General features: G+C 35.2%; 1 protein-coding gene across 3 annotated transcripts in view; it reads right to left on the bottom strand.

Moving 5' to 3' along the window:
- PREX2 (phosphatidylinositol-3,4,5-trisphosphate dependent Rac exchange factor 2) overlaps positions 1-18,784 on the bottom strand; it is a 294,349-nt gene that overhangs the window by 145,842 nt on the left and 129,723 nt on the right. The window contains exons 13-19 of one of the 3 annotated variants that reach the window (XM_025871440.2): positions 18,547-18,596; positions 15,874-15,949; positions 13,164-13,236; positions 9,850-9,992; positions 9,653-9,745; positions 7,419-7,567; positions 2,954-3,039 (exon numbers count right to left, since the gene is read on the bottom strand). In XM_025871440.2, the coding sequence (XP_025727225.1) occupies positions 2,954-3,039; positions 7,419-7,567; positions 9,653-9,745; positions 9,850-9,992; positions 13,164-13,236; positions 15,874-15,949; positions 18,547-18,596 (670 nt within the window). The remainder of the gene's footprint in view (positions 1-2,953; positions 3,040-7,418; positions 7,568-9,652; positions 9,746-9,849; positions 9,993-13,163; positions 13,237-15,873; positions 15,950-18,546; positions 18,597-18,784) is intronic. The other 2 variants (XM_073892858.1, XM_073892859.1) reach the window with 2 other exon arrangements.

Raw genomic sequence — 18,784 nt, 5'->3', positions numbered from 1 at the left:
GTCCATGATAACTCTTATAAGACAGACTTTGGAGAAATGGGTGGGAGATGGGGAGAGATGTCTACAGCATTGGCCTAAAACTCAAATAAAAAGTGAAAGAAGGGCAGCTGAAAATACAGACAGCATTTCAGGAAGTTTGGTCATGACAGAATAAAAGTTATCAGAGCACTATTCTAGAGCTAAGCTTATCAATCTTGGATATGCATACAAATCATCTGAGGCTCTCATTAAAATGTAGATTCTGACTCAGTATGTCCTGGGTGGGTCCTAAGAGTCTGCATTTCTAACCAGATCCCGGGCAATGCCAATGCTGTATGTCTGTGGATCACATTTTGAGTAGCAAGGGTCTAGATGGGAAAACAAGGAAAAGGGAAAGGTTCTGTGTTTGTTGCTGTTCTAGTTTAAGATCATTTTGTTTCTTTGTTTATTTTAGTGGAAAAGAACTGAGCATGCTCACAGCCTGTACTAGAATAATCCAATGAAGAGAAAAGGCTGAAATTCTGGAAGGCGATACCTAACAATGTAACACTCCAGAGAAGGTATCCAAAGGGATGAGATCTAGAACACTTATAGAGAAATTCACCTTGAACTCTAAAAAGGAAAAAAAGACCTCTTCCTCTAGGGTGGGAGAAAGCTGGTGATGGTGGTGGAGTCAGCAAAAGGTGTGGGTGTGCAGAAAAAGGTGTGGGGCTCTGAGGGTTTCATACCTAGGACTCTGAATTTGTCTGTGAGGTGAAAAAGGAAGTTCACCTGGGGAGACAGGAGGGAATTATGAGAAGAAAAAGAGGGAGGTGATCAGAGACATGAAAAGACTGCTGAGTAGTAAGACAGGCCCAGTAAAAGATAGGACGGTGAACTGGGATGACACTAATTCCACATTCGTAATAGTTTTTTTCCCAGTGACTTAGGAGAAAAAGCAAAAAGGATGGTTGATCCAAGGCTAAAAAGAGGTGACATGGTGCACCTGAAGAATAATGACAAGAGGACCCTGGTGATGCTCGCAAGAATGACTGAGGTGACCTACCATGGGGATAAGGCTGGGTAAGGAAGGGAGTCTTGAGGGGAAAAAGAGAAGGATCCAGAGCCTGGAGGTCCCAAATGAATTAAAACAAAACAAAACACAAGCTTAGAATATCAAAGTGATGAGATTGCAGTAAGAAATTGGCATATTGGAATCTTAAATTCCAAAGGTGAAATTTCAGTTATAGATATACTCTAGTATGTGGCCATGGGAAGGGGCTGAAGAAGAAAAGGGGCAACAAGTTTTCCTTTCTTACAGCAAAATTACAGTGCAAAAAGAAACCACGGAATAGTATCTTTTTATTTAATATACATCTGAAAGGAAAAGCACATGAGCATTTCTGTCTTTTACTCTTCAGAAACAAAGAGCATAGGAACCAGATTTGGGCCTACCCTACAACTAAGTTGCAAAGACAGAACTCAGCTCTTTAAATGACACTGTAATAAGGACAGAAGCACAACTTGATTCACTCAGGTTTTCGGTTATTTTACAGTACTGACAAAGTGACTTACTCTTTTTTGTTTAGTGAAAATGAAGAGCATGGATATATCAATTTTCCCCTTTCAGTATGAAATATATCCCATTTCAGTCTTATAATATGAATGAGTTGTTGGAAAGGTTTTAAAGTTCTATTAGTCTATATGTTTTAAACATCTGAGTGAAAAGACAAGTTTTTGAAGTAAGATTCATTTTTGTCATATATACACTAATGAAGGCAATTTTATAATCTAATAAAGGTCTAGCTAGTATGTTCTTGATAAATTTGATTCTGATAGCAATGCCCTCTCAAAATTTTCCAGACTAATATTTGGGTGATCATATTAAGATATTTTACATTTTATGTTTCTTAGTAATGAAAAGCATGTATGTCTCTTGTTAAGATAAACACACACCCTCTTTGCTTATAAAGACATTTCTTTCTATAGCAGCAAGTTATATACTCTGTGGGATCTAATAGTCATTCCCTTAAATCATTACCAGTGTTAGTATAATATAGAATTTAAAATGCATATAACAAGAGATATCCATAGTTTATTTACCTACCAAGCAAAAAAATAAAATATAAACATATATTATTTAATTTAAAATGCATTTTATGGTTTATGAAATGCTTCATTTTTAGAAATACTTGAAGTAATCATATAGCAACAGGTTACAAAGCACACAGATAATTCTTAAACCTAAAAACTTACATCTTTGAGTTGCTGACAAAATATAGTTATTTGCCACCAGAAAAAAATACAAATAGACAACCTTAAAATTGTTATATCTTTTGGCTAAACTGAAACATGCAGAAAAGTGAGATTGGGAGGCATCACTCTCTCGTCAGTTTTCAAAAAATTTTTTTATTTAAATTCAATTTAATTAACACGTAGTGTATTATTTGCTTCAGAGGTAGAATTTAGTGGTTCCTCAGTTGCATATAACACCCATTTCTCATTGCATCACGTGCCCTCCTTAATGCCCATCACCCAGTTACCCCATCCCCCCACCCACCTCCCGGCACTCCAGCAACCCTGATGTTTTTCCTGTAGTTAAGAGTCTCTTATAGTTTGTCTCCCTCTCTGTTTTCATCCTGTTTTATTTGTCCTTCCCTTCCCCTATGTCCATCTGTTTTGTTTCTTAAGTTTCACATACGAGTGAAATCATACAGTGTTTATCATTCTCTGACTGACTTATTTTGCTTAGCATAATGCCCTCTACTCCCTCCATGCCATCAGTTCTCAACAGTGATAAATATGCCTTACAATTTTTAAGAGTTTCTTAAAAAATAGTGTTTGAGGAATGTACTGCCACTGAGCCAATAAGGTAAAAATATGATTGAGAAAATTCATGACAACATGACCATGCACATTTTGAACATACTCTTGTTCAGCAAGCAATACCCAAACATGCTGTAAATCTGTTTGCCATGCAGGATGACTGTCTCACCTCTTCCCACTGCATGGACAACTGATGGGCCATATCCTCGGATCTGGAAGCCAAGTCCCTCAGCTGAATCTGGGATTTTCACTGTCCTAAAATCAGTCAGAAAATAGGGTAAGATGACTTTAAAATGCCATAGTTGGTTAAAACAACAGTGTCCACACTTTTATTCATTCTTTCAATAAATATGTGTTGAGAGTCTACTGTATAAAAGACACCGACTGGGCTAGAAACCAGGAAACAAACAGGGCGCATGCCCTCACAAAGGCACCCAGTGGGCATGCACGACAGACTTCCTCAATTGAACATGGCTAGTACATGGTATCTGCTGAATAAGGAACAGGCTCTGGGAGCAGACAAAACTAGCTTTGAATCCTCATTTAGTCACTTGATAGTTGAATAACTTGCATGAACTCCTTAACTTCTCTGAGCTTGAGTTTCCACAGAAAGGATGTTAAAACCTACTTTGCAGGGGGTCAGTGGAGATTAAAAGAAGAATCTTCAGTCAACTGCCCTACATCATGCTATGAATTATGTAGGCACTTCAGTAAAATGGAAGCTTCTCTCCTTAGTTTACTGTTTGTTTGTTTTTTTTAAAAGAGTTATTTATCTTAGAGAGAGAAAGAGAGAGAGCTCGTGAGCAGAGTTAGGGGCAGAGGGAGAAGGAGACAATCCTTAAGCAGACTCCTTGCTGAGCTTGGAGCCAGACTCAGACTCAGGGCTACATCTCACGACCTGAGTTCATGACCTGAGCCAAAATCAAGAGTCGACTGCTTAACCAATGGAGCCACCCAGGCGCCCAACTCCTTAGTTTACTGTTACAAAGAAGACAGCGCACTGTGAAATTCCTTTGTTGAAACTTCTTTGTTGAAAGTAATAAAAGAAACACAGAGTTAATATATTCTACCTGTTGGGAACTTCATCAAAAAACCACAACAAAAAGCTAGTTATAAAGAAGAGATCTGTCAAACACTACATCAAAATAATTTAAGAATGTGATTAACTTTAGTATTTATTCAGTGAAATTTTGAAAGAATAATACATCAAAAGGGAAAACCTGAGTAAGAAAAGTATTTTCAATGATGCCATGTGGAAAAGAAGATGAAGGAATGCTGCTGTTATGTCAAAGCAGTGAGGGATGTCCAGTTTGGCACTAATAAGTGAGCCACTCCACAGAGGGAAGCCAGAGATCAGAGAGCAAAGATGAAATGCAGAGAGCATGAGATAAGGCGGAACATCATAACAATAAAAACGACTATCATAAATTGCAGTACAAAGACAAACGAATACAATGCAATAGATTTTGACGGATAGCCCTAGATGCCCAAGAAACAAAATTGTTTTCCAAAAGATGATGAATTAATCATGAGATAAATGTCAGTGGCACTTCAAGGGCACATTAGACAGAATCTGAAGTTAGGTACAGTGGCACTTACTTAGAGTTTATAAAAAAAAGCTGCTAGAGCAGTTTGAGCAACACTATGCCTAGAACACTTGAGAAAACGCTATATGGCATTTGTGTCTGACGGCAGAGGCTTGTCCTGCAATCTGAAATATAACTGAGGCAGGCATTCCAGCATTTGGTGATAGAAATATGAATTGTCTGTTTTAGGGAAAGCTGAAAGTAGTATTATGAATTAGGTTACACACTATGAATAGGTTACACACTATGAAGTGATCTATATATTGGAGTAGAGATCACAGAATGAATATATCCTTTATCCTTAATTATACACTTTTTGGTGTATAAGGCTGTATTTGCTCGCTTTGAATAGCACCTTGTTACTAGTGTCTGTCAAAGAAAAAAAAAAAAGACACCTGAAAATGGACGATAACTGACTAAGGAAAAGAAAAGGGAATAAATACATTTTCTGAGCATGAAACAAAAAAATAGAAGTAGCTCATACTTCTATATATTATGAATGAGAGTTCACTTGTGCTGAAATATCTTCAAGCTCTCAGGCCATGGTGAGTTATTGTTGCTTTTGGATTGTGAGGAATTCATAGCAGCCTCTTGGTTCTTTCTGAGGAAGGTCTTCTATCCTTCTAATATTGCTAGGGAAGGCTGACCTTACTCTAATCTTCAAGAAGATTATTGTAGATTTCTTTAAAAATTTTGTACAAAACACCATGAGATGCATTTTGGTCATAATACCGGGGCCCTCTTCATAAAATGATCTTTGGAAAACATGTTTCCCTGCTGGGACCACTATATTGTCTAGTAAACAAAGAATTAAATTTATACAAAAGGAACACTGTATTTCTTGTAGAATGTAAGTGCACTAAATAATCTGCTACAAAGTCTTTTGAAAAATTCTTTGATGCTATCAAGTATAAAATACAGCTAGATTCAAAACTTCAGTTGGATTTACTTTTCATATTTTTGCTTTCCTCCCTACCCCCAGACAAGACAGTACATCAAGTATAAGTGGGTATTGTAAGAAAATATGAGAGAATGATTTATAGGAATCACACATTAGAATAAGGACATAAAGGAAAGGCTACAGATTTCAAGCAAATTAAGAGATGAAAAATGAGTACTCTCTCCTCAAAACAGTTTTGAAATACAATATAAAATATGTTCCTGATATAATAAAGAAACAATGAAAAAAATGAAATAAGACAATAGACAAGCATCACAGATAACATCACTGGAGTACATGCCAGGTGCTGAACAAGTCACGAAGTTCTTTACAAACCTAAATTTATTTAATGTTCTTGGCAGCTCCATGACATTGACACTCATCATCTCCATTTTTTTATGGATGAAGATGTTGAAGCAACACAATTAGCAAGCAAGTGGTGGAAGAGAAGCTTGAAACTGGACTAGAAATATTGGGTTCCAAACCCTGTGTGACAAACACTGCAGGAAGAGTCAGAGGACGCAGGTTCTAACGCTGCTCATCTAGCAGTTCGTTCTAGGACTGAAGATCTGCCCCCATTTAGTCTTAAAGTTGAGGACTTCAGAGTGATCCAACTGTTGAAATGTCTATGGTCAGTGAATCAGTAGTTGCAGGGTTAAATCAGGGGGCAATGGGACCATGAGGAGGACCTTTATGTTTACTAATGATTGATTTGGACTATTACTCTCGTATTCGTTTCCAGTCGGTCCTTTTCCTTTTAAGTGTCCTCAAAGTGTCCAGAGGTAGGCAACTAGGTGAGCCTTACCCTAGACAGGGTTGGGTAAAGAGGGAGTAATAGATCAAAATTAGGTTTAGAGAGAAGACATTGTTATGATTATTCTCTGCCTTCTAGCCCAAAGTCTTCCTAAATGAGTAATTTGAATGAGTCACATTCACTCTTTTCTTGGTACGTTTTAGCATTGACCTTGATGACTTAATGCTGTAGAATCTAGCTCATTACGTTGCATACTTGCTTTGGCAGCATATATGTTCTAGCTTATTACATTGCATTTCAACTCCTAAGATAAAGAGTGCACCCAGTTATTGCTAAATATATACATTAAGGCTGGGAAGAATACTATACTATATATACTGAGAGTATTTTCATAAGCAGTGAAAATAAACCTTTTGTTTTTAAAGTGGTAACCTTCATTTACCTTAAAATGAATAAAGTTGCTTATTACTATTAATAAATGCTATAATTGAATTTTGAACAGTAATTTTGATATAATCATAGTACATTAAGACATTACACTAAGCAATTCATATGAATTATACTAATTAATTTATTGGTTAAACAACTCATGGAAATGTGATACAGGAACAGTAGACCATCAGTGATTTGCAGAAGAAAAGCCAATATCTTCCAAGTATATCCACAATATCTTATTAATTTAAAAAAACAGATTATAATGCATAATCCCATTTTATAACTACATGGTTGTGTAAATCTGTATCAGTACATCGAAAAGTCAACTATCACTGAATTTCAAAAAAAGTGATGGCTCTTTATGGATGATATGATTATAAGAAACACATCTTCACTTAGAAAAATCTCTAAATTGGCTATAATAAACATGAGGTTTTTTTCCTAATCATAGGTAGGCAGGTAGGCATTTTTTTAAGGAACTGACATATCACTAAGTACAAGCAAGCATGCAAGTGTACTTCACCCAGTTGTGCTCCCATTTCGTATATGTGTTTAATTATAAACCTAATATCTAACTAACTCATAGGCCTGAAATTCTTAGAACTGAACATGGGGAATGCAGTTCTTTACTATCAAGTGTTCTATCAGTTTTCTTCACTTATAATCACACTCAACCCAACCTAGACCAGGAAAATTTGGGCAGCAAAAAGGAAGTATTATTTCTACTGAAACTACCTGATTTGAATAGCAAGCATGCAGTTTTTCCTCATCATTTAAAGACAAGTATTAGTGATCTTGGTAAGGTCTAATGTCCCAAGCAATGAGATACTTAATTCTAGACATGTACTTACTTAACTTTTCTATTTTATTCACCTATGTATAATTTTTTTAAAAATCCCACGTAAATCATACAACTTACTCCCTTGGCTTTGTGCTCACGAGAACTCTTAGAGGCTTTCTGCTGTTTAAGCATGATTTCAGGAAGCAATCCACTTCATTGAAAGGTCTCATAAAAACTAGGTCACCATTAATAGCAAAAATCTTTTTCCCAACTTCCATGCCAGCCATCTAAGAGAGAAATAGAAAAAAAAATCAAATTATATTTTAAGATTTATTTATTTTTTATTTTGAGAGAGTGAGAATGAGAGAGAGAGAGAGAGTGTACATGAGAGGTGGGAGGGTTAGAGGGAGAAGCAGGCTCCTTGCTGAGCAGGGAGCCCAATGCGGGACTCGATCCCAGGACTCCAGGATGGTGACCCGAGCCGAAGGCAGTCGCTCAACCAACTGAGCCACCCAGGCGCCCTCAAATTATATTTTAATAAGGAATCTATTTTTTTTCACAGAATTAGAAGCTGAAAGGACCTAGAACTTACAGATTTTTGACATTCCAACACATCTGCAATGTTTTTTATACAATTTCACAAAATAGAACTGTGGGGGAGATAACACACTTACTCTCTTTGACCTAGTTTTAAATTTGATCACCCATCTGCACTGAAATTCCCCGCCCCTTCTTTTATGACTTAATTTTGTCCTCCCCGTGACCCCCTTTCTATCGTATCTTCCAGTTCTTTTTCTCATTTCATCCTCTAAACTACAGTCAAACCCCAGGTTAATTTTTTTTTTTTTACTGTGTTTTCCATTTACATCCAATTAAGTCAGAGAGGTTCGTTCCACCTCTATACAGCCATCAATGACAACCGAATAAGCATCGCCAACATGACACAGCACAAACATCTCCAGGGCAGGAGAGAGGAATGGCCTGGAAGCCATGGAAAAGAACTCCAAAAAGCACAGATTGCCAGAGGCTGAAAAGATGACAAAGAAGACATCATCTCTCCATGCCAACCAGGCTGCCATTCTTAACCAATTCCACTGCCCCCGAACTACATGTTGTTTTAGTTACCGGAGAAATGATGAAAACCCGGGACAGGGCACTTAGTGACATAGTTAGATCTACTTTTCATATTTCTGCTTTCCTCCCTACCCCCAGACAAGACACTACATCAAGTATAAGTGGGTATTGTAAGAAAATATGAGAGAATGATTTATAGGAATCACACATTAGAATAAGGACATAAAGGAAAGGCTATAGAGTTCAAGCAAATTAAAAAAAAATTTAATTTTGTGCTCTAATTTAAAGCTGTGCTCTAAGAACACCCACAGAAAATGTCTGGGAGAAACATTTCCTTCTTGCAGAAAATTACTAAAAATAGTCTTTTGTTGGCCCAGCCCACTAACAAAGTATAAGCTGACTAGAGTTATTTCATTTGAAATTAATGTGCTGTACCTAAAACACTGTCTTGCATGAATTTGTCTTTTGGTAAAAGACAGAGACCTTGGGCATTAGCCAATAGGAGGGTGGATGGAAGTATGCTACTAACTTTAGGCCAGGTTCAAAGTTAAAAGTCATGCTTCATTCATTCTCACATTCTTTATTTAAGATTTATATATTTAGAAGTTTGCTTGAGGATTAAGGCATTTTTACAAGCCAGGCAGCAAGGTGAGAATATTTTAAATCTGACATATTTGGGATATAACGTTCCCAGTAGGTTCCATGAGAGCAGATTTTGTCTCTTTTATTCACTGTTATATTCCCAGAGCCTGGAACAGTTCCTGGCATATAACAGGTACTAAATAAATAATCCTGAATGAATGATCAGGAGATTCCTTTGATTAAAGGCTGCTGAGGTGAGAGAACATCAAATAGCATTAACCTAATGAGAAAATAAGTCAAAGCACATGCTTTACTGATGAAAGTTATATTTTTATAAGACAGCCAAAAGTGATAGGAAAATAAAAGACGTAGCCCTAGATTTAATGGAACAGGTATTTGACATACATAGTACAGTCCCACTGTATGCGGTCTCCCCAGGGTTCCAGGCTATAATTTTGAACAGGGAAGTCCCAGGGACATGGAATGAGACATGTGATCTCCCAAGGTCAAGAAGTTCACAGTTATGGATCTCCAACTATCTGAGTACATGAACTCTGTCACAAATCCCAATCGTATCTGGTACAAACTCAGAATAAGATTATTCAGAAACACTATTTTCAATAAAGATACTTAAAAGCTGATTTCAATTTGTTTAGAACCTTTATATTTGTATGTCATGGACAACAAATTTAAATAAAAATGCTAATTTACATTACCTCAGCATTAGACCCCTTTTCTACCAACTTTATTATTGGAACTTTATTTTTGTCTTCTAACCCAAAACCATAGCTGCCTTCATTGGATTTAATCTGAAATGCAAAATATTAACATTTTTAATAAAGGAACTATGAAAAAAGGTACAAATCAAACAGAATAAATGAAGAAAATTTATATAACATATTGATAAACTTACCAATAATGATTTGGCTATAACATTTTCCACAACTTTTAAGTCATGTTTCATAAGTCGATGCTTCATATTTGATCCTTCCATTTCCTCATCCGCAAAAAAACGGAAAAGTAGGGGTTCATCTCTGAATTCACTTTTTTCAAGGACTACAAAAACAGAGATTCAAATTGTTCCAATTAATCCAAAAATTGAACCCAATTTTCATACTAATAGACATTCAGTAAACTAATACCTGTCCCATAACCTCAATGTAATACTCTTAGAAGAAGTTTCATTCACAAATATTCCTATGATATTGTTCTATTTCTTTCGACAGCTTCAAGCTGATGTTTCCTTTAAATTACTATTAACTAAAGAGTTTGAATTTTTAAGTATTTTTTCAATGTTAACTTTTTTTTTAATTATTTATTTATTTGACAGAGAGAGAGAGAGCGAGAGCAGGAACACAAGCAGGGGGAGTGGGAGAGGGAGAAGCAGGCTTCCTGCTGAGCAGGGAGCCCAATGCGGGGCTTGATCCCGGGACCCTGGGATCATGACCTGAGCTGAAGGCAGACGCTTAACGACTGAGCCACTCAGGTGCCCCAAATGTTAACTTTTTTGTACTCACCCAAATTTAATAAAAAAGATTATATTGAATCAAAAAATGTATGCAATCCAAAACATAGAAACCTACATTGTTTTGAATTTGTAGTAAACATTTGAAGTGTGTTTTTAATATCCTGAACAATTATGGGAAAATTCAAATGGGTAAGTGTTGCTCTTATGTGTATGAGCAATTCCCACTGTGGTCACTTTTGTTCCAACACTTCAAACCAGAAATACATCTTCTGGGTGAAATGTGATTTTAGTTTCCACTAATTCCTAGTTCTTTTCTGTTTAAAAACATTGTTCTCAGGGTGCCTGGGTGGCTCAGTCAGTTAAGCGGCTGCCTTTGGCTCAGGTCACAATCCCAGGGTCCTGGGATCGAGTCCCGCGTTTGGGCTCCCTGCTCAGCAGGGAGCCTGCTTCTCCCTCTGCTTGCCTCTCTGCCTACTAGTGCTTCTATCTCTCTGTCAAATAAATAAATAAATAAATCTTTAAAAACATTGTTCTCAAATAATCTTATTTCAATAAAGGTCATTTTTTCCCTTTTATCTGAACATTAGTATTTTCCCCCAAAGTCCCTAAGATTAACCTGTCAAAAATAAGGCTAAATACTGATAGAATTTATATTCGGTGAGATCCTGACAGCTGCCAAAATGTTTTAAAAGAGAAATCTTCTCTATTTCTATTTATGTATCCTTGGTACGTTGAAGCGTACTCGTTGGAACAGGGTGATTCATTGAGCAGGGTAGCTAAAGGGAAGACACTGGTCCCATGGCACCGTACAAGGTCTGGCTTTATGATAAGGCACACCTCCAGGTCTGGGATTGATTCTGGGTGTGACTTTGGGAAAGTTACTTCAACTCTTTGAACTGTAGCTTCCGCATCGGTAAAATGGGGTCAATGAAACCTTCTTCATAATGTACAGAACTAAAAATGAGTTAAGCTGGTATACAGAAAGCAATACAAAACTATTTTATTTCATTATTTTTACAGAGTTCCAAATAATAACTGTTGACCAGATGATATATGTATTGATCTTTGGATGGAAGACTGGCCGGCAACTTGGGTTAACAAATGAAACTATCAAGCACAAATTAAAAAGTAACACCTTACAGTTGACAACAGAAATGAGAATATACTTGAGATCAAGTTAGGTCTTGCCTATATGACCCAAGCACTTCCTCCAAATTCACATGGTGTTTTGCTACTGCTATTTTCCTCCACAAAATAGTCTGCCTAACAGGAGTGAAAAAGGACATCAATGAGGCCAGGCAGCAGCCAGATTGGTTGTGCTTTATTAACATAGACTTTTGTAGGGAACACTTTTGTTGTTAACTCAATATTTTATTTTTTTGGTTAATTAATTAATTAATTTTATTTGTTTTTTTAGAGAGAGAGAGAGCATGTGCACATGCCTACGAGCATGGGAGAGGGCCAGAGAGGGAGAATGTCAAGCAGGCTCCACATCGAGCACAAGCCCAATGCAGGGTTGATTTCATGATCCTGAGATCATGACTTGAACCAAAATCAAGAGTCGGACGCTTAACCGACTGAGCCACCCAGGTGCCCCTAACTCAATATTTTAAAATAAATATTTAGATAAAATGACTGTTTGTTGATGCTTTAAAAAGAAAAACAAAATATTTGAAGGTTTTCACCCTGATATTATAGTTTTAATTCCCTATAATAATGTAATTTCTCCCATTCAATAGTTTTTCAGCAAGGACTAGTATTTCTCTAGCACATCTCATACAGTGCTCTAGAGATAGTGGGATGTAATGGAATTCCCAAATGAATGTATGCTAACCAATGATACTCTCAACATCACTGAAAGTTTTGCTATACTTCATTCTTCACAGAGAGATAACAACCTTGGGGGTGCCTGAGTGGCTCTATTGGTTGAGGAATCAACTCTTGGTTTCGGCTCAGGTCATGATTTCAGGGTCATGAGGGGACTCCTCAGAGGGGAGTCTGCTTGAGATTCTCTGTCTCCCTCCCCCTCTGCCCCAGTCTCTCTCTATATGAAATAAATAAATCTTTTTTTAAAAAAGGTAATAACCTTCTGAAAGTAATTGACCAATAGGTAGAAGTGTTATCAAATATGTGTTTATAAGCATATATATATTTATATATATGTAAACAGTGAAAAAGACTGGGTTTGTGGAATATATAAGATGCTATGAATAGAGAGGGAAAACTAAGTCTCATTATTTTTACAAATTTAGGCGTAATGAAGTCATCAAACAAGAAAAATAATTAGTGGCCAAAATGAAACAGATTTTTTTCCAGAGATTTATAATTTTATCTCTGAGATAATTTTAAAAGCATTTTTCTAAAAAAAAAAACTGATTACCAACCATATATGCTCTCATTTAATCATTTTAATATATACTGGCATTAAAAAAAACATGAGTCTAATCTAAAATAATTTCAATTTTTTTTAAAAGCTACTTAAAAAATCTTCTAGTTCAAGCTTTTGCTCTTCTGGAGTCAGTCTAGAAAAAGAGAAGAGAAGTCATGGCAACTGGTAGATAAAAGCAATTAGACATAGGAATGGCACCAGAGGTGAAACTGAATGCACATGTGACCCAGCATGGACACATGGCAAGACCCATACGGTCTTGCTGGTTCATCTCTAAATGACTTCACTAAAACAATGAGGTACTCCCAGTGCCCTAACAAAAAGAAAAGAGTAAAATACATCTGTAAGCTTCCAGAATAAAAATCCCTACCATGGTGCATAAATCCATTGTCACAGAGTCCGACACCAAATATCATTGCCTCTTCTCTGGTGCGGCAATCCCCCTGTTAACCACAAAAACATGGCACAACTTAACAGGCAACTAAAGACTTTGTTGTATCTTTACTGCATTTGACGTTCCCAGCACCATATCACAAAAACATTCATTTCTCAGGGCACACACTGCTTTCATAAGCTCATGATGCACCTAATTGCTATAAAACATTCAGTTGATTATAAAAACATCTTTTTTTGACATTAAGTGAAAAACAAAGATATAATATTCCTGAGTAAAATCATACTGTATTAAACATGAAAATATATAAATAACTAAAATTTATTGCTACCACAAATGATCCCATTCTCTTATTTTTTCAGTATCGTATCCTAATTGTGCAGCACGAAAATATCTATATATTGAAAACACACTAAAGTTAATGAAAAATCATTAGGCATGATCTCTGCTATCATATTCCTTCTACCAAATGGCCTTGTTCTTTAAGGACCCCTAAAGAAACCTACTAACTTAGGGTGATTTATAAGACCCCAAAAGTAAATTGTTCAGCTGAGCTGGTAAATGCAAGCTTCTCTTTCACTATCTTACAGAAAAAATAATCAGATCATATACCTGAAGCAAAAATGAAAGCCCAATGCAATCTTCTGTCATGTTTTTATCTAGAAAACTATTTTATTCATGTAAGTATGGATTCATATGTAGAAATAGGCATATATACATATGTGTGTGTGTGTATAAACTTAACAGTTGTAGGTTTTGTGGTTAAGAAGTGCTTTCTCATTTTATTTCTTCCTAGTCAGGCTGGTCCCCTACTGTTGCCTGACCTCTGTGCTTATTTTCATCCTTGCTTTCACTTACGATCATTCACACCTACAATGCATGTTTTGCATGTTTTATCCACTCATTTGTTTTAAAATATCTGTTGTTAGTCCTAGCAAGTTATTCTAATGTCCCTGTGCCTTTTCCTCTGTTAGATAATAATTCTAGTAAGTAATAAACAGTTGTGAAAATAAAATCTGGAGAGATGAAAGGACTTGTCCAACTTTGCATAACCACTTATTAGAAGAACCATCATCAGATGCTAGGTTACCTGAGTCCCAGTCCATCACCCCATTTTCTACTACATACAATTTCTAAGACATTGTTGTAACAGATCACTCAGAAAACCTGAAGAAAAAAAATAATTGCAACATGGTCCAGTTTTTGGGTAGCTTATTTATTCTTCTAATGCTCACATTTGAAAAGTGAAACAATGCCAAAAAGGAAAAAAGAAAAGAAAGCTGCTCACTGATTTCCTGAGTCAGGACTTTAAATATTTACTAGGCACCAACTTTTGCTTCAAAAAAACTTACTTCAGTTTTCTCACATAGTCAACATATACTACAAGTTCGTGTGAATTCTATAAGATTATAACTTCTATGTGAAATGCCAACTCTGACACCAAGTACAGAACCAATTCTAATGACACATATTTGACCATAATATTATAAAAGGCTCTGACTCGAGTAAACCCACTACATGTATGAATTAGTTTTTTTATCTAAAAATAATTGCTTGGTTTAATCTAAAACTTTAACTTCCAAATAGAACACATTTAAGTGCTATAAATACAAAAGTAAGCAGTCTTTAATAGTCTAGAAATTAATATTCAATAATAAAAGTTTCAAAATTTATGTGCACAGATGAATCAAATATGAATTAAACATTAATATTTGAAACAAAGAACATTTTATGATTATCAAATGCTATTCCCATGCAACAAAGAGTAGGCCACTTTCTTTAATAACAAAAAAGTAAAACCGCTTATGAAATTGACTCAAATATCTAAGCATGACAACATTACAACCAAGCAATATCCCCTAACAAAACAGTGAGTTCTGTCAAAGTTGTTTTTTAATCAATGTTAAACATTTGATCATATATTAGCTGACTTAGTATGATAAAACATTTAAATTTATATTTGAATATCTAGTATGTTGGGGTAGATGCCCTAATTTGCAAATAACATTTTCTCAATACCTGCTGTCAACTCCCACGTTCTGAGAAATGGAGCAACAATAACAATAAATTTTGTAGTTTCCTATTTAAAATGTATATAGATAAATATTAAGGCTTATAAGTCAAAGCACAATTATCTAACAGAAAGGCACAGGGAGATTAGATAACTTGCTAGGACTAGGAAACATATCTTAAGACGAATTAGTGAACAAAACTTGCAAGAAATTTTAGCGTATGTGAATATGTATTCTTCAGTGATATTCAAATTACACTTAGGTTTTGTTTTTGTTTGTTTGTTTGTTTTGGTTTTGTTTTTAAAGTAGGCTCCATGCTGAGCATGGGGCCAGCTTGAACTCACGATTCAGAGATCGATTCAGAGATCAAGACGTGAGCTGAGATCGAGTCAGTTAGGTGCCCCTACACTTAGTTTTTTTGATGGATCTCAGTTGATACTTTAAAAATAGGAACATCTTCCTGTTGAAAAAGCATATAGCATAAAAATTAAGTTTGAAGACTGTTAAGTCAGATTACCTAGATTCAAATTCTAACTCTGTATTAGCTGTATGAACTTGATCAAGCTATTTCACTGTGTCTCATCTGCACATGGTGACAAAAAAGGGTACCTAAATCCCCTCAAAGCTTAAAGCAGCAGTGAATGTAACTCAGCAACTTCTATTTGTCTGTTTACCTGTGCAATTAACCAGTCTATCAGTTTGTTGGCCATGACTACAGATTTGTAGGTTCTTAAATGGTAATCTTTATCTCTATAAAGGAAAAAGAAACCAAAACCAGTAAGAAGAGGGTAAGTAAGAACAGGAAAACATTTCATTTAATATCAGTGTGCAACAAAGAAGTTTATTAAATATAATCTGAATCTATTATCCAAGTTATGTGCAAATGACAGAGGTTTATAAGTATACATAGCACTGGAAAACTCCTTCATCAGCTCATATCAGAAGAGACCCACAATGATACCAAAACAAGACATTTCTCCTTTGATATGTTCTTACACCCAAGTAGATTATTACTGCTATATTATCCGGTAAAAACTTAGCTAGAAATACAATATCTCATTAATAAAAGAATAACAAAATGGAATTTCTTCCCTTAAAATCAAGATAGTCTACAAAAAAAAAAAAAAAAACTCATCAAAATGTGCAGAATAAAACAACCCTTTTTATTCCTGAATTCTCCAGGAAGGCTGGATTTGGTTCAGCCGCAGTGGCAGACAGCAGGCCCGTCCTGAGGTAAACATGCTGAGAACCCTGTCATTCATCTTGTCTGATCAGGGCATGGACAAGTGACACCACATCCCTAGGGAACCAAAGGAACCAGCTGATTCTACATTAGCCTCTCCTTTCAGTAGACTTTCCAGATCTGAGAAATCAAAGTTAAGTTAGATACCAACAAGTATTCTTGATCAGAATGGGGCCCCCAGGGCAGAAATCTATAATTCATTCATTTTGCAGGCCCAGATCAAAGAGAAAATGACAGTTTTTTCAAAATGTCAAAAGATCTGAACCTCAGACAACTTGAAATGATAAATAATTACTAGCTCTATTCACAGTTCTTTAGCCCCTGTCAGCAACTGACTATACTGACATCATTTTATCCACTCTCATAAAAAAAGTCCCTGAAAAATGGTTGATATTGCTAAGATTTTTGTAATAAATACACTAGGTTAGCCAGTAATCAATAGCAGATTCCTTTTTTTAAAAATCTTTAAAAATAAATTAATTAATTAAATAAAATCTTTTTAAATCTATCTCCATGTTTCTGATACCTCACTGCCTACTTCATCTTGGTTTTCATAAGCATCACTAAGAAGGAAAGGGATAGTCAGCCTATTACAAAACACATGTGGGTCGGTGAATTCTTCACCCAAATAATTTTTCTTTTTGTAAGCTGAGTTCACACATATTAAAAGCATGACTATCATACATTCCATCTGTTTTATGGTTTTTTCCCATAAATTTTTCCTTGACAACTCATAAACAATTGTCATTCCTAGCCAAAGAACAATTCCTTCTTATCAGCTCTTACGGAATGTAACTTTCTTGGTAAGAAATCCCATATGGCTAAAATATATTTTCAGAGCACATTTTCTCACATACGAAATCTACATATACACAGGTAACATGAAAACTGTAAACCATTACTGTTTTTATGAGTTTAGCAGAAAAGACAAATTTAGGTACCCACTGGCTATTGATTGAAGTAACCATCTTTTAGTGTTAGGTTATCCAAAATATTTGCAGGGTAGCTGTGCTAGAAATCTAGTAGGGAATCAATAAATATAGGTTCATTTTCACTACTTTTTACTTTAGGAAGCCTGTTTCTGACAGGGCACTTTCAGGAGTGATGGGTAAATTTTGTTTCTTCCTCCAGGATCTGCACTGTGTTCTCTATAAAACATCAGTGAGCATTCCAATACACTTAAACAGCCACTTCTGGATTTTTTTTTCTTGAGTTCTGAGTTTCCTTGAAATTGGAAACCAGAATGAAAAATAAAAACACAGCACATCAAACATTTAGATTCTATAGCCATGATGGAAAAGCATCTTTATTCATCTTGGAAATGGTACATCCATTTTTTTTGTCCTGAATATTAAATTTCAGTCAATATGAATGATATCTGGCCATCTGAAATTAGTGTAACATCATACTACATTCTATCAGTGTATATTTTATAAAAATACAATAACACTCTTCTATTAGTAATCATAACACAAAACTCAGTTTTCTGCTGTCTTTCTAGAGAGAAAAACTGAAAATTAATTATGATTCCACTTCAAAAACAAGGGCATATCTCTTCAGAAGGAAAAAATTGGTAGAGAAGAAAATGATAAAATTTTACTTATTTAATTTACCAAAGTAATTCTTAATTTTCAAGTACAAAATCTTTCCTTTGGATGAAAGACTATTAGGAGGAAATATTGTGAAAATACACATCCAAGAACTGATTATACAATTTAATGGAAAAAAAATCAATATACAGCAATCATAGTGGTATTTATAGTAAATAGTATTTCCAAATCCTCTCCCAGTCAACTATTATTTACTAAATATTAACTGATTGTGGATTATTTCATTATCAAGTCTATAATTTAGTATGGATTAATGACAAATAATTTTAGAAATCAGAATAAATAGAGTGGGAAAAAAACTGCATAATTAGAGTCCCAGAAAATTTAGAAATATTTTCAGATCAATTATTACTTAAAATAATCTTTAAAAGTAAAATTTTCACTTATGGAAGAAAAATAAAATAAACCAAGAAGTCCCAGCTGAATAATACTTACCTAATAGGCAATATAAATATTTCCATGTAAGTTGCCCAGAACTTAGAAACCAGACTCACCTTATCACTGGAGTAAACAGACTATGAAGACGGCAATATAATCTCACTCCCTATTATAAAATAAAGATGTCAAAAACAAGGAAGATCACTCAAAGGACAGAGCAATGAAATTTTGAGACAAATCCACTGTCAACATTCTGGAATCATTATATAATCTCTACCAATTTAAAAGTTATTCAACTGTCGTATTACATCAGAAAAATAATATAACTTAAATAATTAAAAACGGGATTAAATT

Source organism: Callorhinus ursinus, unplaced genomic scaffold (genome assembly GCF_003265705.2).
Source record: "Callorhinus ursinus isolate GAN/ISIS: 27379988/994484 unplaced genomic scaffold, GSC_fseal_2.0 scaffold5, whole genome shotgun sequence".
NCBI lineage: Eukaryota > Metazoa > Chordata > Mammalia > Carnivora > Otariidae > Callorhinus > Callorhinus ursinus.
The sequence above is the reverse complement of the archived record's forward strand: the minus strand, read 5'-3'. Positions and strand labels throughout refer to the sequence as shown.